The sequence below is a fragment of the Callorhinus ursinus genome, unplaced genomic scaffold (genome assembly GCF_003265705.2).
Source record: "Callorhinus ursinus isolate GAN/ISIS: 27379988/994484 unplaced genomic scaffold, GSC_fseal_2.0 scaffold36, whole genome shotgun sequence".
Classification (NCBI taxonomy): Eukaryota; Metazoa; Chordata; class Mammalia; order Carnivora; family Otariidae; genus Callorhinus; species Callorhinus ursinus.
Genome location: NW_027397098.1, coordinates 5,583,850 through 5,611,553, shown reverse-complemented (window position 1 = coordinate 5,611,553; position 27,704 = coordinate 5,583,850). Strand labels below are relative to the sequence as shown.

Below are 27,704 nucleotides of genomic sequence, written 5' to 3'. Positions count from 1 at the left end.
CAGTAACAGTGATAACTAATTTTCAGTACGCACTTACCATGTGTCAGCCACCACTCAAAAAGCTGTACACACAGCATTTAGCAACAGGCATATAACTTAGGCCACCACTGTGACTCTCATTGTACAGAGGAAACCGAGGCAGAAGTGAACCTGCATAGGGGCTCCAGCTGGTAAGTGGCAGATGCACAGCTCAAACCCAGAGCTGATTCCAGAGCCCTCTGGATGGAACTCATGAGAAGGGGCTGCTTCTCACATACACTGTAAGGTCGGGTCCACACACTCGCTCATGCGCTAGGTGTGGGCTGTGAGGGATGAGCGGAGCAAAGGGGCCCTCTGGGATTGAAGACGGCACTAGATACTGCTCAGTGACAGAGGGTGCAACCAATATTGTTTTCGTATCTTTTTTTTTTTTAAGATTTTATTTATTTGAAAGAGAGAGAGCACACAAGCGGGGGGAGGGGGGGCAGCAGAGGGAGAGGGAGAAGCAGACTCCCAGCTGAGCAGGGAGCCCGATGTGTGGCTTGACCCCAAGACCCTGGGATCATGACCTGAGCCGAAGGCAGATGCTTAACCAACTGAGCCACCCAGGTGCCCCTGTTCTCATATCTTTTTATAAAAAAGACATTTTATGGTATGTGGACACGATATTTTAAGTGATAACCCAAACTCTGAAAGTTGTCCGTGTTTATGAATGCTGTCTGTGAAATAGTCTGAGGCAATTCCAGTTCAGTGTCTGACTAGCCTCATAGGAAACAGCTAGAATCAAAGTAAAAAGGGGACTCAAATGCAGCACAAGTCGAGAATATTCACAAGGAGTTATTTAGCCTATTGGGTTAAAAAACTATCAACAAAAATAAAATTAAAATCTGTGGCCCCAAAAAAGCTTTCACCAGCTCTACAAGTAGTTATCCATTGAGTCCCAGATAAATACAGGAATTCCTTCTTCCCCGTAGGCAGATGACACCAACAAACAAATTATCAAGAAGACATAAAGACCTATAGAAAAGAAAAACTGAACTTATGAATTTCCTCTTGGTCCCCACTTGGACAATTTCCTAAGGGCACAAAGCAGTAACCCGAGTGGCTAATTCAATGGCTGGTTGATATTCCATCAGATAAAAATATCAGCCAATCACCACGATGCTCTTTCCAGGTGGGTGAGTGGGAGCCTGATGAAAACCATAACCATCAAGAAGAAAAGCAAAGCAGTGGTGCCCAGAGAGCGGTTAATTCCTGCCTGCGAGATGTGCTGTTACAGGACAAAACTGGATTAGTTGTAGAGACTCTCCCGCTGAGCCCTTTAAGCTGCTCCACTCCTCCACCACTCCAGTGGCTTTCGGCAGCGGGCACCCAGAGCCACCAGCACTGCAGTTCATGGGCAATAACCGAAAATGTCCCACACATTGTCCAGAGCAGTATTACACAGCAACACCACCACCAGACTTCAAATGAACCAGTGCTGCAACATGCATGCACGGGGCCTCCCCAGAACACCAGCCTATGCGGGAAAGCTGCAAATGTTTCTCAGCCTGCACTGTGGATGCACATATCTTATCTTCAGTGTTTCCATCTGTATCAATTCACAACCCATGAAAGCCAGATTCACTTGTAATTAGGTTTTTACAAGGTCAACTCTCTGCTATGGACTGAATGTTTGTGTCTCCCCCCGCTCCCGGCCAAAAAAATTCATATACTGGAATTCCCCAATGTAATATGGTATTTGGAGATGGGGTTTGGGAGGTAATTAGGTCATAAGGGTGGAGACCTCATGATGGGATTAGTGCCCTCACCTCTCTTCAGAGTGGGGCAGTGGATGGGGCCACAAAGAGAGGTATGATACCACCCCCTCTGCAAAGGCTTCTAGGAAAGTAGCCATATTGCACCGCAAGGACTGCATCCCATGGGGTCGTCCCAGTTGTGGTCAACAGTGGAGTGAGGAGTAGCCCCTGGCAGAGCAGGGGGGACACCCCGCTGGAGGAGGAGCGGTCAGACAGGGGGCTCTGGGCCAGGCGGGGGACAACCCTTCTCCTTCTGTCGTCACACCTTCCCAAATACCCCAGACAGGTGACACTTAGAGGGAGCGAGAGTCTGAGCCTGACTCACCCGTGTGAGGCAGTGGGCAGTGCCTAGCGTGTTTGCCCTAGTGGAGAGCCGCATGCTCCGCGTCCTCCGAGGCGGACCGGGCACTAGAGGTGGGGATAATTCACCAGCGGACAGATTTGTGTGTTCTCTTCTTCAGCAAAGTCTGCCTAAAAATTACCCCACTGTTCTGGGCTGAAGTCGGTCCCCTCAGAATTCATGTGTTGAAGCCCTAACTCCTAATCCCGCAGAGTATGACAGCATTTGGAGATAAGGCTTTTACAGAGGTAAGTAAGGTTAAATGAGGACACTGGAGTGGGCCTCTTACCCAATAGGGATGACGTCCTTCTAAGAAGAGATGTACAGTCACAGACAGGTACAGAGGGAAGACCATGTAGGAAGACAGCCAGCTGAAGCCAAAGAGGGACGAAATCAACCTTGCCAACACTTTGATCTTGGACTTCCCAGCCTCCAGAATTATGAGAAAATATTCCTCTGTTGTTAAAGCCCCTCAATCTGTGGTATTTCTATTACAGCAGCCTGAAAGAAGACATTACCCTAGCATCTACATCCTTAATCTCAAAACTGAGTTACTGTAGTAAACACTAATTTTATGGACTGCCTTTTTCTGCTAGTTAAAAAATCACAAATTTCAGTATTTATAATCATCTGCTTTTATGTTCCTAGCGTATTTTCAATGTCGACATGTAATGAAATCAACTATAATAATTAAAACTTATTTTACATAACCACATCAAAAAGACAACTGAACAAAACAAATGTGGAAGGTAGACACAGGCAGTAACAGATCCATAGTAATGAGAGTTCCATTACTTCGCAGATTCCCATATGCCATTTTCTGTGTTGTGGTCGCCACGGTATTGCAAGCGACGGTCAATCTAGGGCTGGCTTCCATAGCATTTTCCATAGACATTCAGCTAGACTGACTTACTGACAATGACGGACGCGAGAGGGCATCTTTGTAAGTGTGTAACCCAGAATTTAAGCAAGATTCCAGGTTTGGAATAACTGGACCAGAGTAGAAAGGGTTAGTAAGGGACCAATCCAGGGGAAAGACTAAACAAACAAACAAAAAACTTGGGGGAGGTGGAAGCAAGAAAGTGGAGAGGAAAAAGGACTGTGAGAGAAAATGGAACATCTCTGGGGAAAATAAGGTTGTATTCTAGATCTGTAGACTTCCATCCTGAAATCCTTTAATTAGATAAAAAGCACATACTGGTAAAGATTAAGAGGACACAGAGTAAAAATGTGGGATTACAGATATAAGGCATATATAACTCAAGAGAAGGAGTAAGAAGATTGAGAAAAAGGTAATGGAGAGACCAAGGTGGTAATTCATGCATGAAACAAAATGGAAAGGTATGCGTCATACATACATACATGGAAGATTTAATTTTTCAATATAAAGGGTAAGAAAAGTATTCACCTTCATCTATTTCTTTTAAGATTTTATTTATTTAGGGCTGCCTGGGTGGCTCAGTCGTTAAGTGTCTGCCTTCAGCTCAGGTCATGATCCCAGGGTCCTGGGGTCGAGTCCCGCATCGGGCTCCCTGCTCGGCGGGAAGCCTGCTTCTCCCTCTCCCACTCCCCCTGCTTGTGTTCCCTCTCTCGCTGTGTCTCTCTCTGTCAAATAAATAAATAAAATCTTTAAAAAAAAAAGATTTTATTTATTTACTTATTTGGCAGACAGAGAGAGAACACAAGCAGGGGGAGCGGCAGGCAGAGGGAGAGGAAGAAACAGGCTTTGAGCTGAGCGGGGAGCCTGATGCGGGGCTCGATGCGGGGCTCGATGTGGGGCTCGATCCCAGGACCCTGGGATCATGACCCGAGCCGAAGGCAGACACTTAACTGACTGAGCCACCCAGGCGCCCCTTCACCTTACATTTAACACCACTTTATATTCAAGTCAATACAGCAAGTTTTCTAAGGAAGGGACATTAATGTTCTGTGCGTCTACACATCATAGAATTAAAAGAAAACTTTAACAAGTTATTTACTGAATGGGCAAGAGGCCCAAATCCATAGTGGGGAAAAAATTCTGTGACTGTTCTAAAATATCAGAAAAGTAGCATCTCCAAGCTCCTTCATGGTAGCCCAAAACACCAGTCCCTTTCCCCTAGTAGACAATAACCTACTTAAAGTATACTTCTCTCAGATGCCAACCGCTAGTATCTAAGATAGTAATGGAATTACAAGTGAGGTGGTGACAAAATGTCTATTCATTCGTACGTCATTAATATGAGTTAGAGTACTGACACACTGTCCATATCAACAGCACAGAAACATAATGGTTATAAATACCTAAGATCTACCAGCTAAGAAACTAGATGTAGCAGGGTTTAGAGGGAAAAAAATCCAGGGCAAAGTGACACTGCATTTAACTAATTTCTAAATGGCAATCTCTCATTAGGTACTAGGGCCGAGTAGTAGGTACAGGGTGAATACCTCAAATGTACAAAGACATTTAGAGGATACGGCCTCTCTGCCCCCAAAGAGATTTTCAATAAGCATAGAAGAATGTAAAAACAATTTTAAAGAGGCAGTAGACAGAGATATAAGAAAGAGCCTTCTAAAATATAGGGACTTAAAAAACCCAATTCATCCCAATTTTAAAGATAATAACACACATGAGACTATGGAGGGCCAGGATATTCACAGGTGCCAGGGCCAGCCTGCAGACCGGGATTTGCTTCATTTACAACAGTATCTGGTCATCCGTCCTCACTATAGTGATCTGTGCCCTGGGGGGTGCTAAAGATCAACAGGTGGAACTGATACATGGCTCAGGATCCTGGCATCAGCGTCTACTTTCCATAAATACCTGCTGACTGAGGACACGGTAGGCCATGTTCAAGTTACTCCCATAAATGACCAAACACCTCTAACGTGTAGAATTCTCAGTAACCCAACAGCGATCAAACATACACACGTGGCCTGCGTCTCAGCACAGGTCCTTGGCCCTGGGAGCAACGCTGGCTGTGGAAAAGGGTTGTCTCTCTCAAGGGCAGGGGGGATGAGAAGAGGCAGAAAGAAGTGACCAGAGAAGAAAGGGGGCAAAGAAGAGGTGAGGAGAGAAAGTGGGGGAGAGAGGGGAGGGAAGTGAATGACAAGGAGGACGAGAAAGAGAAGGAAGGAGAGCACAGGGCAGAGAGTAGAGGCGGCCACAGGGAACGGAGGGGCGGAGCGGCGTCTCCCTTCCCAGAGACACTCGTGTCTGAGCGGGCACTTGAGCGAGGCAGAAGCCGCTCCACTCCAAAGGCAGTACCCAAACTCAAGGACCCTGTGCCAGGGCAATCCGAGCTTGGTAATTATGAAATCTGGAAGAAAACTCTACTTGACTTTGTGATAAAGGCACTGCCTTCCTGAAGATGAATTATTCGACCTCACTGAGCTGAAGACAGACTGTGTAGACCCCTCAGGAAGGACAAATGCCGTCACCCGTACTTTCATATGCTAATGATATTCTTTGCCCTTTTCCCACAAAAGTGATCCAAATAAGCATTAGACCTTCTTGTACAATCCTTAGACCCATCTTCTCCTACTTGAACCCCCCCCCACATACACACGAACACTGCTGGACTTGGCTTTGCTTGGTTCACCTCTGGCCTTTCGCCCCAAGCAATCAAGGGTAACTATAAGATTGGAACATAACTGATGTCAAAACAGATGGCTATACACCGGCAATATGTACACTCTGAACGCTTCAGTAGCCACAGTACTGTTTGTGCTCACCCCACTATAAACCCCATGCCTATAATTTAATTCTCTTCTTCCCCTTGAAAACAGGGGTGTCTAAAAGAATTACTGCCCTACTCTTAACAGGTAAGAAAGCACCACAATTCCTATCATATATAACAGGGACACCTTTGTGAAAATACAACAGTGATATTTTTACTAGGGTTCCATGAAAAGTGGCATTTTTATGCCAGTGCCAACTTGATATATTTTAATAAAGGCAAAAGAGTTTATTAGTTGGGGTTTTTTTGAACATTTTTTTCTTTAAAAAAAAAAAGGAAGCCAATAAAAAGATTATTCTAGCCATCCCTTAAACAAACAAACAAACAAAAACCCAAAACGGGAGAATCCCTCAAATCCCCTCAGGTTTGTCCACCTTTGATCTTACTCAGGTCTCTGCTGCCACCCCGTGGACATTACACTGAACTACAAACCGTGCAGGTCAAAGGTGTCAGAAGGTATTACCAGCCTTATGCACCCAACAGGAGACACAGAATTACAGCAAACTGCTCTAAGTGCTCTCTCGTAAGGAAGATCCTACTTTTAAATTTCAACGACAGAATATATGTACTCTGACTGTTCTAAACAGTTTTCAGTAAGAAATGGCAGGGGCTGTTGTCAGGAAAATTATTCTGGGAGTCATCTTACTCCTTTCCAGATCAAATATTAAGTCCAACTGAGTTTGAAAATATTGTCACAAAAATCAGCAATTCCAAGTTTATATCTGAAAAATCAAATGGCTTTATTTCTGTTTAATGTACTATTAGCCATAAATATATACAACTCAAGGATTATTATAACCTTCAACAATCATACCTCCTTTCTGTAGTGAAGTAGTTTGCTGTATTTACAGCTACAATAGTAAAAAAAAAAAAAAAAAAGGTCCTTTAATTATCACAGTCAGTTCACAGGCTTGACTTTTTTTTCTCATCAGACAAAACTTGAAAGACAGGGGAAGCAGAAAGGAGAGAATTATTTAAACACATTTATAAATCTATATAATGCCACATAAATTCAATAGATGTTTGTGAAATAATTTTAAGATTATGTATTTATTTTAGAGCAAGAGCACACAAGCGTGGGGGGGAGCAGAGGGAAAGGGAGAGAAAATCTCAAGCAGACTCCCCACTGAGCACAGAGCTCCACGCGGGGCTTGATCTCACGACCCCGACATTCAGTCCATAGCAGAGAGCTAACCTGAGCCGAAACCAAGAGTCAGACACTCAACTGACTGTGCCACCTGGACGCCCCTGAAATAACTTAATTTTTTAAATCTGCACTTTGTGTTTCCTAGTGTTTCAATTCATATATATATATGTATATAAACTGTTGAGCACGTATAATATCAAGTTCTATTATATAAACAAATAAGTGAAAACCCACCTAAGCCCTCAAAAAGTGGGACAGTTTTTATTTTTTTTAACTGACAAACACAGTTGACTCCTTTGTGTGTGTGTATGTAATCACGATACAAAATAGTCCCATTACCTCAAAAACTGCCTCATACTAGCTAACCTTTTGTAGATGGTAGTCTTCATTATCTAAAAAATAGATTAAAACTTCATTAGTTCATTAAAAAATACTGATTGTGAGTGCCTGGGTTGCTCAGTTGCTTAAGCGTCTGCCTTCGGCTCAGGTCATGATCCCAGGGTCCTGGGACTGAGCCCCGCATCGGGCTCCCTGCTCAGCGGTGAGTCTGCTTCTCCCTCTCCCACTCTCCCTGCTTGTGTTCCCTCTCTCGCTGTCTCTCTCTCTCAAATAAATCAATAAAAAATCTTTAAAAAAAAGAAAAGAAAAAATACTGATTGAATGTCTGTTATATGCCAGGCACTGAAGTAGGTGCTGGTGACACGAAGACATGTCACTGTCCTCAAGAACTCACTGTCCAACACAGATGTCAAGTGAACATGAGCAGCAAAGCACTGGGAGCATGCACCGGGTGCGGATCGCGTACAAAACCCCGGGAGTCTGAGTTCCGTGATTTGGGAGGCTGCAACTGGCTGACAAGGCTTCAGAAAGAGAAGATAATGCATAAGCCAGTCGTGAAAACTAAAACAGAATGGAGGAGGACAGAGGCACCTGGAGAATTGTTCAGGGCACCCTTGCGGGAGAAGCATATCCCAAGGCAAAGAACTGGGAGCGCACAACACGGCAGCGGGACCCTGAGGGGCGGCAGCCAGTCAGCCTTAAGGTATGGTGCTGGTGTGGCAATCAGGCCTGGTCACTGGGGTGGGACCTTGGGCAGTGCTTAACCTTGAAGCCCGAGTTTCCTCATCTATAAGCTGCTGCTGCTGCTGCTACTACTACTACTACTACTACTACTACTACTGATGGCAGAACGAGCATGAAAACTATTCCAAAATTAAAATAATGTCTCTTAATATAAGATTTATGGTCCTTCCACGGGGCCAGGGTGGCTCAGTCGGTGAAGTGTCTGCCTTCGGCTCAGGTCATGATCCCAGGGTCCTGGGATGGAGCCCCGCATCAGGCTCCCTGCTCAGCGGTGAGTCTTTCTCCCTTTGCCCTCCCCCCACCCCAGCGCACACGCACGGGGGCTCTCTCTCTCTCTCTCGTGCGTGTAAAAACAAATAATCTTAAAAAAAAAAAAAAAGATTTACGGTCCTTCCAGATAAAAAACAAAGAAACACAGGACTCCATCATGTTCAAAGACCTTTAAAGGTAAAAGGTGAAAGTAAAAGGCCAAAAAATGCACAAGTCCAATCCTCCTGGGTGGAAAGCTGCGGACTTCCTCAAGGAGAACAAAGAATTAGGTGATGTGCAAGCGGGATCTGCGGTGCCCGGACTATGTGGCTAAGCCATGTGAGGGGCATGGACCCAGTGACAATAAGAAGTGGGAGTTCAGTCACTGACAAGAAAATCCAGCTGGAGTCCAGGCTTGTACTGCAACTGACAAAGTACCTTTCAAATGTATTTGAAATTCATTTTTTCATTCATAAAGATCTAGAATTAAGCACAGAAAAACTGAAGAGAATTAAACACAGGATTAATTCTGTACTTTTTGCCTTAAGGAATCTGTCCATATTTAGTATTTCACATATTTACATTAAGAGAATTTGGCCAAGTTGCTTTTTTATGCCAATTAAAAGTCACTGATTTGAACTTATGATTTGAAATTTATAAATAGTAGTGTAACTAATTTTTAAGGGACTCGAGGTTCAGCAAATTCTTAAATTTATCACATTTAGAAGTTATTTAAGAACCAGGCAAGGTTTTGTTTTTAAATTTAAAAGTTGATGTTTAAGGAACTGCATATATTAAATTTATAAATACAATTTAAAATGTTTATAAGAGTTCATTTTTAAATGGAACCATATATTAACTACCATTAACATTAACCAAACATTAACGTGCCCTTTAAAAGAGAATGGCAAATTTTCCCAGATTTAGAAACAGTCTACTGACTTCTATAAGCTGAATTAACAAACTAAAGAAGAACTAGGTTTCGGGATTTGTAACTATAAGAAACCAAATACTAATTTTAGAAACCTCAATAATTCTGTGCACCAAAAACTGTCCTCGAGGATATTAACAAACCTGAGTCAATAACCTTATTCCAAAGGGCTGTTGAAAAAAATTAAGTGACACGTGTATGTAAAGAAAGCATTTTGCAAGAAGGCTATCATATAAGACTCAAAAGTTTGCCATTATTGTTATTATGTTAAAAGTGTCTGAGGAGGTAGGAAGTATGGAAATAGGAGAAAAAGCAGATGGCAGACTGGGAGAGTATCTTAGGTCAAACTGAGGAGCCTGGATCTTTTCCCTTGAGCACAAAAGTACCCCTTGAAGGGCTGGCCGTTTCACCAGATGACTCTGGCAAGACAAGGAGGTGAGCAACACAGGAGTCAGGGCTTCCGATGCAGACGATGCAGCCCCGGGAGTGAGGCTGGAGAGGAGGAATCGAAAGAAACACAGAACTTGGTGTCTGAACGTCTGAACGGACTGTCACTGGATGGAGTGCTAGTAAGAGGGGGTAACGGGGAGGTTCTGGAGACTAAGAAGATGGGGTAAAGTTGAACATTTTACCATGATAGGAAATAATGCAGGAAAAATGGGAAAATGAACATTTTCTTCCTCTGTTCCAGTCAAAACTTTTGGTTACCATTACAAAAAAACCATACGAAAGAGAAAAGGCAATCCTCAAGCTGGCAAAGTTTTGCTGTAAAGAGACAAAATAAAGAATCCCAATTTCCCTAGGGTGAAAAAGGACATGTACCACAGCTAAAAGCAACAAAATGCTTTCCTTTCTTAACAAGGTTCCTTAAGTTTCATGTTTTCTGATACCTAAAATAAGAGATAAAAATTAAAATGGCTCTCTCAATTATTCTAAGAAAAATTTGCTCCTGATTCTTCAAGGTCATATGGCCATAAGCTAGAGCTGGGCCGAATGGGCAGTCACCGTGGATCAACATGGGCTTTCTAACCTGAGTGACTTCCCTAACTGACAACATCTTTGCCAGACGGCCTCCTGTGAACAGAAGATAGAGAGCTGAGGAGAACCAAGGGATAGTTCCACCTCAAGATCGCAAGCCAACGGGGTATGCAGGAAACAATGGCAGTCAGTTTAATGCTTTACTTGTCAACTCGACATACAGTTTATTTAAACTGGGATCTTCAGAGTTGAGTTACATTAAGAGATGGAGAGCTGAAACTTTCTAACTGCTTTATACATGTTTACTACAGCAGCGGTTAAAAAGAAAGGCATGATAGAATTAATAAAACAGAAACAACGTAAGACAGAGCACAAATGGCTAGAAATCAGATAAGCGACATAAAGGAAAGGCTTGATATACTCCTAACAAACGAAGACTAACAACACAAACAAGAATATAAACAGCAAATTCGGAAGAGAAGGAAACATTTGTTGATAAAAGTTACGAAAAAGCTGGGTACAGTTATGTAAATATAAGTGCTTTCAACACAAGTTTATATGTAAAAGCAACAGAAAAGGACTCAAAGAATATTCCCCAACCTGAAGTAATGGAAAACCTTCATACTTCACTCAACATACTGCAAAGATTGTTTAGAGTTCTTATGAGGCTATATTCATAAATTATTTGTGTAATAAATCTGAGGAACAGGGGATTTTTAGGGTAAGCCAGAAATATCTTGTTGCACATAAAAGGAAGTATTTAAAGACAAACAGTGCTGAGTCAGAAGAACAGAGAAATCAGTTTAAGGGAGATCCCACTTGAGAACAATGTGAACATTAAAACAATAATAATTATATCTGATTGAAATATGAAGAATATATCAAATTCCATGGACTCACAGTGAGAAAGCCAAAACAAAAGCTCACTTTCTGCCACTGGAGATAATCAAGAACATCAACTCCTACCTTTGAAAGTTGGTAAAAGAAAACAATTAAGCATTTATTCTGCCTTTTCAGTAGGAAATACATCTTAGGGTAACTAAAGAGCCCCTGTTGATGAAGGAGAGAAAACTCTTTGTTACAGAAGAAAATCTGTCGATAAATGTAAAAGAAATAATGGAATTTGAAAATTACTACTTTACAATCTGTAACAAAATATTTGTTTTCGGCAAGGATTATTAATGGAAGCTAAAACCATCGGGAAAGAGTAAAAGGAAAGTGGATATCTGTAAAGTGTCAAAACATTATGCCACAGATCACTTGCTAACTGAAAAGTTCTTGCAATTAAAAAAATCTTTTATTTTTAAAAGAAAGAGATCTGGTTTTTACTACCTTTTAGCCAGGGATCAAGAAGTATCACTGACAGTAATAAAACTAGTCATTATCTGCCCCTTAGTTCATCCAAATCTAATTAAACCTCTACATCTAACTTCTAAGCTGATAGGAAATATAGAAGCTACAGGAACCAGTTGAATGACTACTGGAAAGAAAATTCAGACTACTCCAAAATAGGTGACATTCATTCTCTGAGGCAATGGGAAACGTCACTGACAAAGGAGTAAAATAAAACGTAGGGGTGAGAAGCAAGGGAGAGGAAGATGCTGTTGCAAATTAAGAAACCTAACAGGCATATAAACAAAGTGGGTCCCTGGCTAAAACCTGGTGGAGAAAAACAGCTAAGACAGTTTTGGGTATAACTGGAAAACTTTTAATATGGAATTGGTATTAGATCATATTTGAGAATTATATTGTTATTTTTATGAGGTTTGATAACAGCACTGTGGTTAGCCAGGAGAAAGTCCTTGTTTCTTAGACACAGAGACTGCAGTGTTTAGGGTGAAATATCATGAGGTCTTTATTTTTCACTGAAGAATTATTCAATAAGCTGTGTGATGGATACATTGGGGGGTCTTTAACACTCTTTTGTGTATGTTTGAAAAGCTTTTTGTAGAACTTTATACAAATAAATTTAGAAACTGAAGTGAACAACCTTCTAAGAAAAAACAGATGATGCACCATGACCTCAGAAGACAAAACAAGTAACAAAACAACCAATAACCAGGAAAGGATAAAGTTATTAAAGAGTGATTCCCCACAAAACAAGCATATCAGACTAAAACAGTTTCCTAAGTGTATTTTGAACAGGTAAGGGACAATTTTAATACTACATAAAATTTTCCAGAACACAGAGGAAGAAGAAACTTTCCAAATTATGCCGCTAGAATAACCTGATAATACACAGAAGTTTTAGTTAATTGCAATCCACACAGGAATAACAAGAACAAAAAAGTTAAGTAAAATATTAGCAAGTATAAATCATCAGTACTTTACCAGAATAATTTATCACAACTAAGTGAAATTTATCCAAGAAGTGTAACGATGGTTCACAATTAGAAAATACATTAATAAAATTCACCATACTAAAAGGTTTTAAAAAGAAAAAAAATAAAAAGATTAGCTCATTTGTACCTAAAAACCATTTAAAACAAAACAAAACAAACTCAACATCCACTTTTTTTAAATTTGGAAAAAACAGTAAGTTTGGTACCTTCTTGAGATGAAAAATAAGTAAGAAGCATCAATATTTAAAAGGAAGAAAAAACACTATTATTTGTTGATAACTCTATAATCTAGAATCTTGGAAAATGCGGGGGAATCAAACTTGCTCGATAACATTAGAAATACATTGAAAAGGAGAGGGTTCTAGGAAGATGGCAGAATAAAAAGCACCAGGAATCTGTCTCCCCACCTAGGATCTGTCTATAGAACTACTCTGGAACTCTGGTGTCTACTGAAAGCTTACAACTGCCAGGAGAAGGCTTGAACGGTCAACTGCAGTTAATATTGGTCAACTTCAGCTCTCAGCCCTGTAAGACACTGCCCATGACCACCCCCAGCCACAGGGCACGCCAGCTTCACACCGTTCCTGGAGCAGTGTGCATGCAGCCTGGAGGACCAGGATGAGCGAGAAGAACTCGTCCTCCACACACTGGAGAGCTGTGCTCTGGCTGCTGATGGCTGCTGCATCAGAGAGTCGTAGACAGAGAGGTGGAGGCCGCTTCGGTTGCACCGCCCCCCACTGTTGCAAGCCCCTCTAGGCGACTTTCAGGGACTTTAAAGGGCCAGTCCCCTTTTTCTGCTCTTCACTTTTTCCCCCTTCTGGGAGGCAGATATTAAAGACTAGGACATTCGAAAACCACTACATATGTGGCTAAAATTAGAAAGTGACTATTCCCGTGTAGGGAAAGTTTCAGAAAAGGTTCTGAGAAGAACTTAAGTTTACACTTCAGGCAGATCCTTGACACAGACACAACCTACAACAATAAAACAACAAAAAACCCCAGCAAACCTGGGGAAAAGGGAGAAAGCTCCAGAGGTACCACATCACTGTATACAAATGCCCAGTTTTCAACAAAAAAAATCCCAAGAGATACAAAGAAACAGGAAAGCATGGCTTATTCAAAGGAAAAAAATAAATCAACAGACACTGTCCCTGAAAAAGACCAATGGTAGATAAACTAGACAAAAACTTTAAAACAAGTGTCTTAAAGAAGCTCAAAGAACAAGATGTGGATAAAGTTAAGAAAATCATGTATGAGCAAAATGATAACATGAATAAAGAGAACACATAAAAAGAGATCAGAAATTCTGGAGCTGAAAAATATAATAAATGAAATTAAATAATCACTAGAGCATTCAAAGGCAGATTTAAGCAGAAGAAGAAAGAATCAGCCAACTTTAAGACAGGACAATGGAAATTATCAAGTCTGAAGAACAGAAAGAAGAAAGATGGAAGAAACGTGAACAGAACCTAAGGGACTATGGTTTCCTAAGGGAAACCATCAAGCAGACAGACGTACGCATTATGGGAGTCCCAGAGGGAGAGGGAGACAGGGCAGAGAAAATATCTGACAAAATAATGGCTGAAAACTTCCCAAATTTGATTAAGGACATGAATATAAACATCCGAGAAGTTTAAAGAACTCCAAATAAAATGAACTCAAACCCACACTGAGACACATTATAGTCAAACTTTCAAAAGACAGACTCTTGAAAGCAGTGAGAGAAGCAACTTGTCATATAAAAGGTATCCTCATCCTCATAAGGTTATAGGCAGATTTTTCATCAGAAACTTTGGAGGCCACAAGTCAGCCAATATATTCAAAGCATTCAAAAGAAAAAAAAAACCTATCAACCAAGAATCCTATATCTGTTAAAACTGTCCTTCAAAAGTGAGGGAAAAATTAAGACATTCCCAGATAAACAAAAGTGGAGGGAGTCTGTTACCACTAGACCTGCCCTGAAAGAAATGTTCAAGAGTGCAGTATGAAATGAAAGGACATTACATAGAAATTCAAAGGCATAAAAAGAAAGAAAGATGTGATGAGCACTGGTTGTCATATACAACTCATGAATCATTGAAAAACTAATGATGTATTATATGTTGGCTAATTGAATTTAAATTAAAAAAAGAAATAAAGATCAGAGTACAGGGGCGCCTGGGTGGCTCAGTTGGTTAAGCGACTGCCTTCGGCTCAGGTCATGATCCTGGAGTCCCGGGATCAAGTCCCGCATCGAGCCTGCTTCTCCCTCTGACCCTCCCCCTTCTCATGCTCTCTGTCTCTCATTCTCTCTCTCTCAAATAAATAAATAAAATCTTTAAAAAAAAAAAAAGATCAGAGTACAGGTGAAAACATGGGGAATTATAAAAGCTATTACTACTATAACAATGATTTGTAACTCCACTTTCTGTTTTCCTATGATTTAAGAGAATAATAGTTTTTAAAAAAACAATTATTTGTCTAAAAGCTAGTATTGTTGTAACTTCGGTTTGTAACTCCACATTTTGTTTTCTCCATAATTTAAGAGACTAATGCATTTAAAAGATTATTGCTGGAGTGGAGGGGGGTGGGAGGGATGGGCTGGCTGGGTGATGGACACTGGGGAGGGTATGTGTTGTGGGGAGCACTGTGAATTGTGTAAGACTGATGAATCACAGACTTGTACCCCTGAAAGAATACATTATATGTTAATAATAAAAAAAAAGTATCATAAAAGAATTATTAGTTTATGTTTTTGGGCACAGATTGTATAAAGATGTCATCTGGGGGAATCAACAACTGAAAGGGCTGGAGATGGAGCTGTAAAGGAGCAGAGCTCTTATATGTTATTGAAGTTAATCCAAATCCAAATTAGAAAGTTATAACTTTAGAATGTTAAATATAACTCCTTTAAACACAGACACACACACAGCTATGGAATATACAGAGAAGAAAATAAGTAATTTCAACATTTCACAGTAAAAAAATCAACCAAATGGTAAGATAGTAACCCAGGAAATAAGGGACAAAAATAGCAAAATGACAGAAGTCCTTCCTTATCAGTAATTACTTTAAAAGTAAACAGTTTAAACTCTTAAATCAAAAGACAGAGATTGGCAGAATGAATAAAGACACATGATCCAACCATATGTTACCTTCAGGAGACTCACTTCAGATCAAAAGATACCAACACATTGACAGTGAAAGGATGGAAAAGACATTCCAAGCGAACAGTAACAAAAGGGAGTAGGGGCAGCTATACTAAATCACACAAAACAGACTACACATCTTAAAAAGGTTACAAGAGACAAAAAAGAACATTATATCTTAAGCAGATATAATAACAGAAAACATGTGTGCACCTAATAATAGACCATCAAAATATATGCCAGACAAACTGAGAGAATTGAAGGGAGAAATAGTTCAACAATAATAGCTGGAAACTTCGATGCCCGGCCCACGGTAACAGAACCACCAGGCAGAAGATGAGGACACAGAGGGTGGAAACAATACAATAAACCAATTGGCTCTAACAGACATTTACGGAACTCCCTACCCAACAACTACAGCATACACATTCTTTTTTTTTTTTAAGATTTTTTTTATTTGCCAAAGAGAAAGAGAGGAGAGAGCACAAGCATGGGGAGCAGGCAGAGGGAGAAGCAGGCTCCCCGCTGAGCAGGGAGCCGGATGCGGGGCTCGATCCCAGGACCCCGGGATCATGACCTGAGCTGAAGGCAGACACTTAACCAACTGAGCCACCCAGGTGCCCCCAGCATACACATTCTTCTCAAGTGCACATGAAACATTTTCTAGGATACACCATATGTTAAGTCACAAATTGAGTCTCAACACATTTTGAAAGATAGATGTTCTACAAAGCATCTTTTCTGACCACAACAGGATGAAGTTAGAAGTCAATCAACAGAAGTAAAATTGGAAAATTCACAAATTTATGGAAATTAAAGACACACCCTTAAAACTCTTCCCTTAAACCAAAAGTAATTCTAGATGGGCTAAAGATTTAAGCATAAAAATATAAAAACAAAAAAGTTGCAGAGAAAATGTGGGCAACCAAAAATTTTTCATTCAGCATGTGGAAAATTCTTTACCTAAGACACAGAAGTGAGATGCCATAAAGGGATTAAATTTTTAAGAATTCTATATGAAAAGTATCTATAACACATATAATAAACTGGCCAATTTCCTTTACTTAGGAAGAACGTGCATAAATACAGCAAGAGAAAAATGGGCAAAGGATGAACAGGGAAGTTTATAGAAAAAGAAATTAAAATGCCCAATGAAAAGATAGACACTCAATCAAAATTAAAGAAATGTGAATCAAAACAATGGAAAACTCTATCCAACCAGGAAAAAAAAATTAACAATTTAAAATACCATGTGTTCTGTGGGTCTGGGAAAACAAACTGCAAACTGAGGCAGCTCAAAAGGAGCCACAAAGAAATAACATGCTCATGTGTGTTTTTAAGATGATAGGATGTTAAAATTTCTTACTACAATGACCACTTAATTATCTTAATGTTCCATATATAGCTTGCAGTAATTTAAAGAGGATAACACTGGGCAGGCTGCAGAGCACAAAGCCCAGAAAGTAAATGTAGTAGTAGTAAAAATACAGATGAGAGACAGATGATTGTCCTAGAAAGTGCAGAACTACGTCCCCACTTGGCACTTTATCAGTACGATCAGGGCAAGCTTTAGCCAACGTGCCTGGTGTTATTTATCTTTTCCTCTCCCTTTATCTGCACTCCCCTCTCCATCCCCATTCTACCACCTCCTAGTAAAAAGATCTTATATACTACTAAGTTTATTCATGTGTAAAAGGCGGGTGAGTACTTTTTCTGAGCTATTTTTAGGGATTAAATGAGATAATGCATGTAGCCTGTGGCCCATCCTAAGTATTCAAAAAATAACAGCTGCTAGTTAGATGCTAAATCATCCTATTCTGCAATATTTTATTCTCATGTTTAAATAGTTCTATTATATATATATATATTTTCTCTCTGTATGTCTTTTACTAAAACACGTCTTGACTCTTTGAAAAAAAAAGGCAAGATATTTTGAAATAAATGTTAAAGTGGCACGAATACTTAGTCACTGCTGTTCCACGGGCGCTCTCTGCTATGGTAAAGAATCAGCGGGGAACAGACATTAGTACACTGAACACAAGCAGGGTGTCCTCACTTAGCAAGGGTGATGCTGCACAAGGCCTCTGACCACCATCAAACTGTGACAGTTTGTTTTCTAGTGAATCTTGATGACCCAGAATGAACTCGGAGGAACACCAATGAGACCCCTCAAAATGAAGTAACTAAAAGCAGAGCATCTTGGTTTTTACCAAAGGGAAAAAGATGTGCTTTCCATGAACATATGTCTGCTTGTTTTTCTGTACAGACATCTTCAAGAAGACATCAAAATATGTGCCACACTGACCAGGAAATGCTACCTCCAACTCTACCTGAGGGCATCACAGCTGGATTGGCTTGGAACAAAGACAAGAAAGGAAATCGGCGAAAAATGACTTTTTCTCAGGAAACCATTTCTTGTCAAGTAATATCAGGTCAAAACTTTAAGTTATTCCTGCTGCGATATTTCCACATTTTCTTTTTTATTCCCTTTCATCCGACCCTTCCTTTGATCCTTCCCCCATTTATCCTATTTACTTACACTTCATTTGTTAGCAGTTATATAAATTCTGTCTCTCCTGTGTGCACCTTGAGACAAGAAGCATGTCTTTCTCTTCAGTTGCTGAATCTCCTGCCCAGCACCTCACAGAAAATCTACTAGGAGGCGCTGGAAGAGGTTTTGAAACAAGCGAATAAAATATATTATCTACACTGCGACATACTGCCAAGAGCCTGGATCAGCAGTCGGAAAGCTCGGACTGTAGTGTCAGTAACGCCATCTGCTGGTTCTGTAGCTTCAGACAAAAGCATTTCAGCATCTGGGTCCTCTTCTATAAAATGGATCTTTTATTTTCTCTGCTATTCCTTATGGTTTTACAAAATGAGATGCTGAAAGTAAAGGTTATTGTTTATGCTCATTTAAAGCACCATGATTACTTCTCTTGATCAATATTTGCCATCCAAACATTCTAAGTTTAAGCAGGGATAGTACAGTTATTCTATTAGGAGAGGCAGATTTCATTAATGCGTTTATTTGCTTTTTCTTAAAATAAGCACAAAGCCATAAACAGCTTGCCATCACAAGTACACATAATGCTTATGTTCTGAAACAGAAATGGCCTGTGTTCACTGTGCCATTTCCCAACTTGAATTATGACTTATATAGAAAGTGTTTGAATATTTCTTACCAGGTTCTGGAAGGTCTAATTTTGCACGCTTTAGTTCCACCATAGAAATCTGAAGTTGCTCTATTACAAAGTCATCTTCGAAGAAAAAGTCCTTTGCCAGGGTCTCCTGAAGAAATTCTACAAGTTCTTCCATAGACAATTTCATTAGATGTTCTAAGAACAAATCAGAGAAATACAAATGCTGAGTCAACAGTTACTCAGGTTGAGACGGTAATGTATTCTACTCTGGTGCAGTATTTTTTAAAAAGGGCACATCATACAACTTATACACAGCACTGTAAACATCACTGATACTCAATAAGATAAAGGTATTTTCTGATACCCAAGCAGTCACATCTACTCTTTGGGGAGACAGGGAGAGGTGATTACTGCTAAATACCTTTTCATGGGTTTATTTAAGAACATCACACCTTAGACATTGATACTGACCCAGAGCAAGCACTTCTTAGAGACACAGGCCACCCAAGATGACCTGAGGGCTTTCTGTTTTACTGTTATAGAACTCCACCTCCCACAGGCAAACCTATTTCAAGTCTCTATATTTACAGTTTCAGAATTTCCAAAAAATCTGATTACTAACTTTATTTGTATTTCTACTTATGAAATTAGTTTTATTTTAAAAAATTCAGATTACAGGCGTGCCTGGATGGCTCAGTCAGTTAAGCATCTGCCTTCGGCTCAGGTCAGGATCCCAGGGTCCTGGATTCGAGCCCCACATCAGGCTCCCTGCTCAGGCGAGAGCCTGCTTCTCCCTCTCCCTCTGCACACCACTCTGCCTACTTGTGCTGTCAAATAAATAAATTACATCTTAAAAAAAAAAAAAAGAGGGCGCCTGGGTGGCTCAGTTGGTTAAGCGACTGCCTTCGGCTCAGGTCATGATCCTGGAGTCCCGGGATCGAGTCCCACATCGGGCTCCCTGCTCGGCGGGGAGTCTGCTTCTCCCTCTGACCCTCTTCCCTCTCGTGCTCTCTATCTCTCATTCTCTCTCTCTCAAATGAAAAAATAAAATCTTTAAAAAAATAAAAAAATAAAATTAAAAAAAATTTCAGTTACAGATACAAAGTAGAAAGCAAAAATCAGCTACAATCCCACTAGCCACTGCCCTATGAGTAGATGTGTGTACACATGTATCAATTTAAAAAACTGATTATACTTTGAGTCCATCGGATATACTATAATGTACTATAATTCACTTAATCAGTCCTCTAATACTGGACATTTAGGTTATTACTATTTTTTTTTTACTATTTAAAACCAGTGTGTGATAAACCTCCCATAACAATATCTCTAAATATTGTTAAAACAATCGGGAAAAAAACAACAAAATCGTAGGAGCTTTAGCTAAACTCTTGGTTAAGGTGCCCTGAGTTTTCAAAGCTTCATATGGTGGTGAAGAAACTTCATGTAAGTCCTTGAGCTTTTCTAACTGAGAAAAAACTACATAGCAGTAGACACATTTTTTTCCAACAGCTATCTAGTGTGATGATATGATAGGATATAAAGCAGGTATTATGCTTTAAAGTTTATTTGCAAAGGGTGAAGAAACTTTGCACTTGCCAAAATTAATCAAGGCTCATATAACTACAACATAATTTAAGACAGAGAACAGAGCTATGGAGAAATACAACATCATGTTTCCACTTTCTTGCTGTTCAGTGAACATTAAACCAATATGCACATATTTTAATAAAAAGTATACTTTTGTTCCACATCTTGGTCAGTTCATAATCCAGAAAGAAAGGAAAGGCGGGGAGAGGAGGGGAGCAGAGGAGCCGGCGGGGGGTCAGGTGGGGAAGAGACAGAGACAGATTTCCCGTGGTTTTCAGACAGATTGTGAGTCTTGGGAGACAGTTCTCTGGATGCTGTGGTCTGCATGCTGGAGGAGTAAGGACTGGGCGTAAGGGAAATGAACCACAGCACTTCTGAATCCTTATCTTTAATACAGACTTGATTTTACAGGGAGTTTTCATTTCTCTCTAAAGTTTGGACAATCCAAAGGCCTGCTTTTCAAATAAGCAATCAAACAATTTTATATTAAAATACCTAACATGTACTTCGAGCAACGTCAAGCACAGTAGGGGAAAAAAAAAAAAACACCTCACAAAACGTGACCCCCGAGTACTCAATTAGCTTATAATTTAGTTGGGAAGCTAAACAGAAGAATCATTCAAGAATAACCTAAGGGAGGAGAATGATCAGTGAATGTGAAACTACGTTGTAAGACCTAGACTCCAAGTGCTCTGCGAAGTTCTAAAGCTTTCAATGATTCTCCTCTCTGCAGAGTTACAAGACGACGGACTAGGAGTTGTAATTTTAAAGACTGAACTGAGACTTTAAGATGAATAAGGTTCTTCACATTCAAGAAGAAAACTCTCATTTCTTGATTTTTAAAGTAAGGCACCACATGCCAAATGTATAGAGCCCTTGAAGTACTGCAACCGAATATTGCATTTACCCAACAAGTGACTGTACTTGCCCCAGAGGCCACAATGCAGTCAAGTAGAGAGATGAGCAGGAAGAGAGGTGCCCATCTCTGGTCTACAGCTTGGAGATGGGCACTTTTGCCTGGATGGAGGAAACAGTGCTGGAAAATGTCTTCACCAGACTTCTGAACTAAGGGCCTGGTTTATTTGGTCTCTCTCTTCTCTGATTACAAACCAGAAATTCAGACTGATGAAAAGCAGTATTAGGAATAAGGAAACACTTAGTAAGAATAATATTATTAGTGAAACCAACACATTGCATTCTACTGCTTAAATGGGAAAATTAAACTGAAATAGAGAAAAAAAAAAATCAAAGACCTCTGCAATGTAATCAGCTTCTAGCCATGAGAAAGAAGTGATGGAAGCCAATTACCAACTGAACATGATTTCTTCACTGACTTTCAAGAATTTTTTAAATCCACCACTAAAAGAAAATGAATCTGAAGTTGGGTGAGGAACGAGAAATCAGAGTTAAATCAAGCCTTGATCTTTGTGAAATCTTTAAACATTTTCTTACTTTTGTGTAATTTTAAGATTGTGTAAGACATAGCAGTAAGAACTCGTTCTCCTTCAAAGATGTAGATATCCCATATCCTGAGGTTTAGTGTAAAAGGAGTCTATAATTAAAAACAAAACAAGATAAGATTAACAGCTTACTCTTGTCTGGTATTTATAATTTTATGATTGGGTTTTGTAAAGAAATACTCACACGATCAAGGAAACATTGAAAAAACCATTTCATTGTGTAAAAACTTGTGTAGATTTCTTGAGAATCCTGAAAAAAAACAAAGACTTCAAATTTCTGGATTGCAGCAAATAAAATATGACAACCTAATACTAAAAGTTAGGAAAGCTGTTGGAGGTAGCTCTCAAAGCTAAACATAAAACCATTTCATTCCAAATCTTCTGCAAGCTGGAGTATTTCTAGTGTTTTTTTTTTAATTTTTTGTTATGTTAATCACCATATATTACATCATTAGTTTTTGATGTAGTGTTCCATGATTCATTGTGCGTAACACCCAGTGCTCCATGCAGAACGTGCCCTCTTTAATACCAGGAGTATTTCTAGTTTTTTCTCCTTACTTTCTTTCTCCCTCCATCTCACTTTTGCAAATCACCTTAAGAATAAATCCTTCTTCTATAGGATTGTAATATAACATTTTACAGTGAAGTATCTCTGCTTCACCAAATTATCATGTTTCATAGTAGAACATGTCTATGGTTCACTAAGGACAGAGTTTGTATGACCCTTAAAGTATTTTTGGTGCAATAAAAAGGCCTCCAAAATTACTGAAAAATCACATATCGTTAAAAACTGCACCATTTGTATATATCATCTGCAAAGAAGTGGTTTGATTTTATGAGTTAGGGCTGTGATGGTTCATCAATACTAAATTCCACAAATCTCATGCTCTTCGAACACCTGGGAATTACAAATGCATAGTAAATGAAATGGACAACACCGCAAATCAATAAAGCAATTGGGCCCAAAGGTTGCACTCAATTCTTCTAGGTTTATTCTTGGTGTAAGTGGGTGTTAAGTCAATGTCACATCTACCTACCAAGTGTTGCTTAAGCTTGGATAGAAATTTATTCAGTATTTTTTCATGATGTTCTTGAAACCTCAAGAGTTTAGGAAAACCTTGAACAAAAAAGCCTAGAATACAAACATAAAAAGAGTATTTCATAAACAATAGCAACAAAAACCCCTTTCAAAATGCAACACATTTCTTTCATTTTTAACTGTCAGCAACAACAAAAATCCAGTAGTTACTAAGATACTTGTCCTCCCCACCAAGTAAATAATTGTGTGTGAGCTCTGGGCAATGAAATTTGCAATCTAGTACTTGTTTGGTAAAGACCTCCTATAACCTTGTAAAAATATAAAAGAGGACAGAATATTTCTGAATTAAAAGGGAAACTTAGAAACCAAGAAAAAAATGAAAACTGAAGCCATTTACCAGGATTGTCTGTTCTCTTCAAGTATCTTAAAGCATATCTTAAGTGTGCAAATTTCTTGTAAGTTATTCTAATCTTGAGGACTTATTTTGTTTTATTGTCAATTTGCTACATAACAAACATTTTGTTGTTTTCAGGCTTACTCTAAAAACTTCATTAGTATCGTGCTTCCAAGGCTTTAATCACTTTTTAATCCCTTCCATGATATCTGACATCAGCTAAGACATAATGACACTAATGATCAATGTTGTTATCAGAAACCAGAGTTTATCCCATCTCATTATACAACAGAATCTCTAAGATTTCTCGGAAGTAACTAATGGTAAATGTTAAGTTAGTACTGATTTTGCGTATCTAACTCATGGAACTTTACATCTATTTTCATTTACAAGTTTCCTTTCAGATATTCTACACGATCCATTAAAAAGGTTATACACTCAACAGATTTAACATTTCTCCATATTAGGTATGTCCAATGGGGTTTTATGTAATTTTGAAAGATGTTAATAGATGTCCTATGTTTTTTAAAAAGAATCCAGGGGAAGTACTGTGTGCTCCACAAACCTGTCTGGCATATTCATGATGCATAAGGGCTTCTCAATCTTTCTAACATGCTTTATAAACTAAAGAAACTTTGTTTGCTTGATTAACTCACTCTGCCAGACTTATTTGATCTTGGAGTCCCATTTTTTCTCCCCACAAAACACCTGCTTCCAAAAAGTGAAACTGCATTCCTCCAAGAACCCAAGGAACATACTTATGTGTAAAAATTTCCAGAGATAGAGATTCTATTCCTCCCATAGTAACATTTTCTGATGTCATAAAAAAAATATACATTATGTATCTATCTGTGCCACTTTGATGGTCAATTTGATAGGAATGGGAATTAGAAGAATTTCAAGAAAAAGTCTCATTTTAAAAAAGGCAATGCCCCTCCCTCAGTAATAAACACTAGCTCAAGGATGCGAAGATAGCTAACATTACTTCACTTGTTAGTGATATCCCAGACTTGATATTTTAAAATCTCATTTTCTTCAGCCCTCACTTTATTCTGTACATTTCTAAGTGACATCACTATCATGTAAGAGATGCAAAGAACTGAGGCAACCCTCGGTGATAAAATTCCATAGGCAGACTTACAAATATCTCTAAATACTAACTTATCCAAAATAATGACCTAAACTGCACAGTAAATGTAAATATTAGGATAGTAAAATTAATATTACTTTATAGACCAGACTGGTGACAACTGCCAAACGTAAGCTTATCAGGTGTGTTCAAAAGAAATGACTTTCCTAGACTTGGGCAGTGTTCCACATAATTACGTACTACTGAAACTGTGACATCCCTTTGTACTTCAACACAGATCAGCAACACCATTTATTCCATGGTAAATCAAAATAAAGGTGGATGAGGGAGAGTTATTTTTCTTCAAGATGCCTTTTCAAAAGATACTGTTGGATGGCAGTTTGATATACTGTGTCTTACTTTTGGAGTCTACTGATGGGATGCAAAGTGTCCAGAAACAGTTATCATTAGTAGTAGTATTCATTTAAAAAATATTCACAAGGAAAAGTGAGGGAGATGGCCAAATGTGCGTGCATGCGCACAGACACACATGCCCCCCACAAAATACCACCACAAAACCACATGGTAAGAATGTGAGAATTAATAAACTATAGTCATAATTTTGAAAATGTTAAAATATCACTTTAAACATGTGGCAGGTCCCTCACCACAAAAAGTTTACTCACAAAAGGAACTTAGATGATCTATTCTTCAAGCAATTCGTGTTAAAAATTTGTTTTTAACTTGGTCTTATCACATGGATGGCACTGGGAAAATAATTTTGCATTAAATGGGCAAATGCCACTTTTATTTCCAAAAGAAGATGCAATCTAAACTCTAAAGTTTCTTGTATATGCTTGGCAGATATAAGGGAAAGGTTATTAAGAACAATCTCCTAACTTGTAAACCAAACGTTCATGCAAGTTTTGAGATATTAAATAGTGAAGTACCCATAACATGTTATCAGCAGCCTTTTATTGTAAAATGGAATCAATTTTATGGCTAAAAGAACCAAAACACACATTTCACTGAAATGAAAACTGCATGACAGTCTAGAAGTTTTAGTCAAAGGCATCTTTTATTTCTCCCATTAATATAGCTTTCCTAAATTCCTCCAAACCTAAATGAGTTTCTTCCGACTGGGGGCAAGTAAGGAAGGAATCTCAAAATGCCAACAGTGTATCTTGAGGTAAACATAAAGGAATATAAATGTGAACAGAAATTTAGCAAAGTTCAATAAAGGAGGAAATAAGAAATGACTCACAAACACTAATTGACTGAACAGCCCCAGACATTAAGTTTTTGTACTTAACCCTACCAAACATCTTTCAAAGTTTTTTAATTTACCTTTTTCTCCCTTCCTTGTTTATTGTTTTTGGTGAACTATATGGGTTTACTTACCATGCATGGCATGTTTGGGGCCTGAGAATAGTTTGACCAGGGCCCAGAAGGCATCTTCTTCATTCATATACATAAGGAGCAAAGCTGTGATCTGGCTCATCCCCTGACAGTATCCAACTTCCTGAAGATAAATGAGAACAAAGAAACTGGGGATTTTAAGATCCAATTACATGCATATGCACATATAAAAACCTGCCCAACAAAATAATCAGAAAATGCTTAGACACATGAAATAATGGACAATTCTACAGATAAAGACCACAGTTTTACAACACTGAGCTATATACTATAAAAGAATAAATCTGTATTCAAAAATAAATGTAGAAGCACGGGCAAAGTGTCAAGCTACATGTATTTTTATTGTCCCCCCTCAATACCATATACCTTCTGTAAAGAGAACTAATAGTTTCTTTTTCCTTTGTATATATTATTCTCAGTTCAATATCCCTCCTCTTTGTTCAAATGCTGGCAAGTTTCTCTCCTTGTAACAGTTCCCAAGTTGCTGTCTTGTCTCCTCTAGATTTCCTGGCCCTTACAGAGACACATTTTGGGATACCCAGCCAGTCTGTGTTCCTTCTCTGAGAACTGCCTACTCTCCCCATATTCCCTGCTAGTAATATGGCCTTAGAGGTTCATGTTTGTGCCATATAAACCAAAGCTGATGGAGCAGAAGAGGTCACTTGACCCCACGGGAAGAGTTAATTGGCTGCACTGACTAATCATACACTATCTCCAGGATATCTGTAATCAGATGGTGAGATGCATTTAAACAGAATGGTCATGTTGAGTTTGTGGGTGCAATTTTAGCCATGGGAAAACTGAAAAGTAGGCAAAGAAAACAATCTGGAGAGAGAAACAGCAGAACAAGCAGTTTACAGAGATAATCATTTACCGTGTGGCCACAGAGTAGAAGAGATAGAAAGTGTAGTAGCTCTTTCTCAGTGAAGGCTTCTCACTTTCCAGCTTCAATTTCCATGAGGCCCAACTTTTGTTTCCTTTCTACAAAAAGGCCTTTAATAAATTCTTTTTTTAACTTGCCCTAGTTTGATATTTCTTGTAACTTAAAGGTTTTAAAAGAAATTACACACCCAAGGTTCAAGGTTGTCCTCTCTAGAACCTAGTCAGTAAGCATTTAACATCCACGTTAGGTTCAACACTAATTGATCTTTCCCCAAATTATCATCTCCCCACTGAGTGATAGACATGTTAAGAACAACATGTTCTATTACCAAAAAGTTTACTTTTAGCCTACTCCTAGGGTTAGCAAGTAGGTACATATGGTCTCCTATTTGGCCCTCACTGAGTAAACAAAATGTGACCTTGAAACACAAACTCCCAGGGGTGATGAAGGGTGAGCAAGGGTTGAGCAAAAATTCATGTGCCCACCAAATTCCTAAACTTCTATCCCTGCTCATTCTCAGCACGGTAAAATAAAAACAAGACAAACACCACCACAACAGAACAATCCCAGAGAAAGAGGGAAAAATGAGAGAGATTCCCTGGCATAAAGTGGTTTTTCCCACTTCTGAATCAGCTCTGTTCTAAGATCCCAAGGTCACCAGAGAAGCCTCGAAAAGATCCACAGAGGCAGGGGGTGCCCAAAGAGTTCCTCCTGTTCCTTAGAATACAACTCAAAGCGCCCTGAGTGGGTATGCTACGACTTACCGTGTTATAAATAGAATATGCAGCAAGAACATGGAATAGGGACTGTTGCCTAGAGAAAAGAAAGTTTATATTGAATATATTTCGGTTATTTCACATATTTTTAAATTATAAACAAAAAAAAGAAAGTTTGCCTGAAAATAGATAATCCAGACAAAAGTACTACTGTAATAAAGAAATGATCCCAAGCTCAAATGTAAATAAATACTCTGTACGGTCTAAATTTAAGGCTAGATGACATTCGTTCTTTT

The 27,704-nt window shown here is 39.1% G+C and overlaps 1 protein-coding gene across 4 annotated transcripts in view; it reads right to left on the bottom strand.

The window, feature by feature from the left end:
- The window catches only part of USP6NL (USP6 N-terminal like), a 288,797-nt gene that overhangs the window by 8,096 nt on the left and 252,997 nt on the right, over positions 1–27,704 (bottom strand). For all 4 annotated transcript variants that reach the window (XM_073879915.1, XM_025853520.2, XM_025853518.2 and 1 more), the window contains 6 exons: positions 27,457–27,505; positions 25,792–25,912; positions 22,926–23,020; positions 22,073–22,138; positions 21,881–21,980; positions 18,881–19,033 (listed from right to left, as the gene is read on the bottom strand). In XM_073879915.1, the coding sequence (XP_073736016.1) occupies positions 18,881–19,033; positions 21,881–21,980; positions 22,073–22,138; positions 22,926–23,020; positions 25,792–25,912; positions 27,457–27,505 (584 nt within the window). The remainder of the gene's footprint in view (positions 1–18,880; positions 19,034–21,880; positions 21,981–22,072; positions 22,139–22,925; positions 23,021–25,791; positions 25,913–27,456; positions 27,506–27,704) is intronic.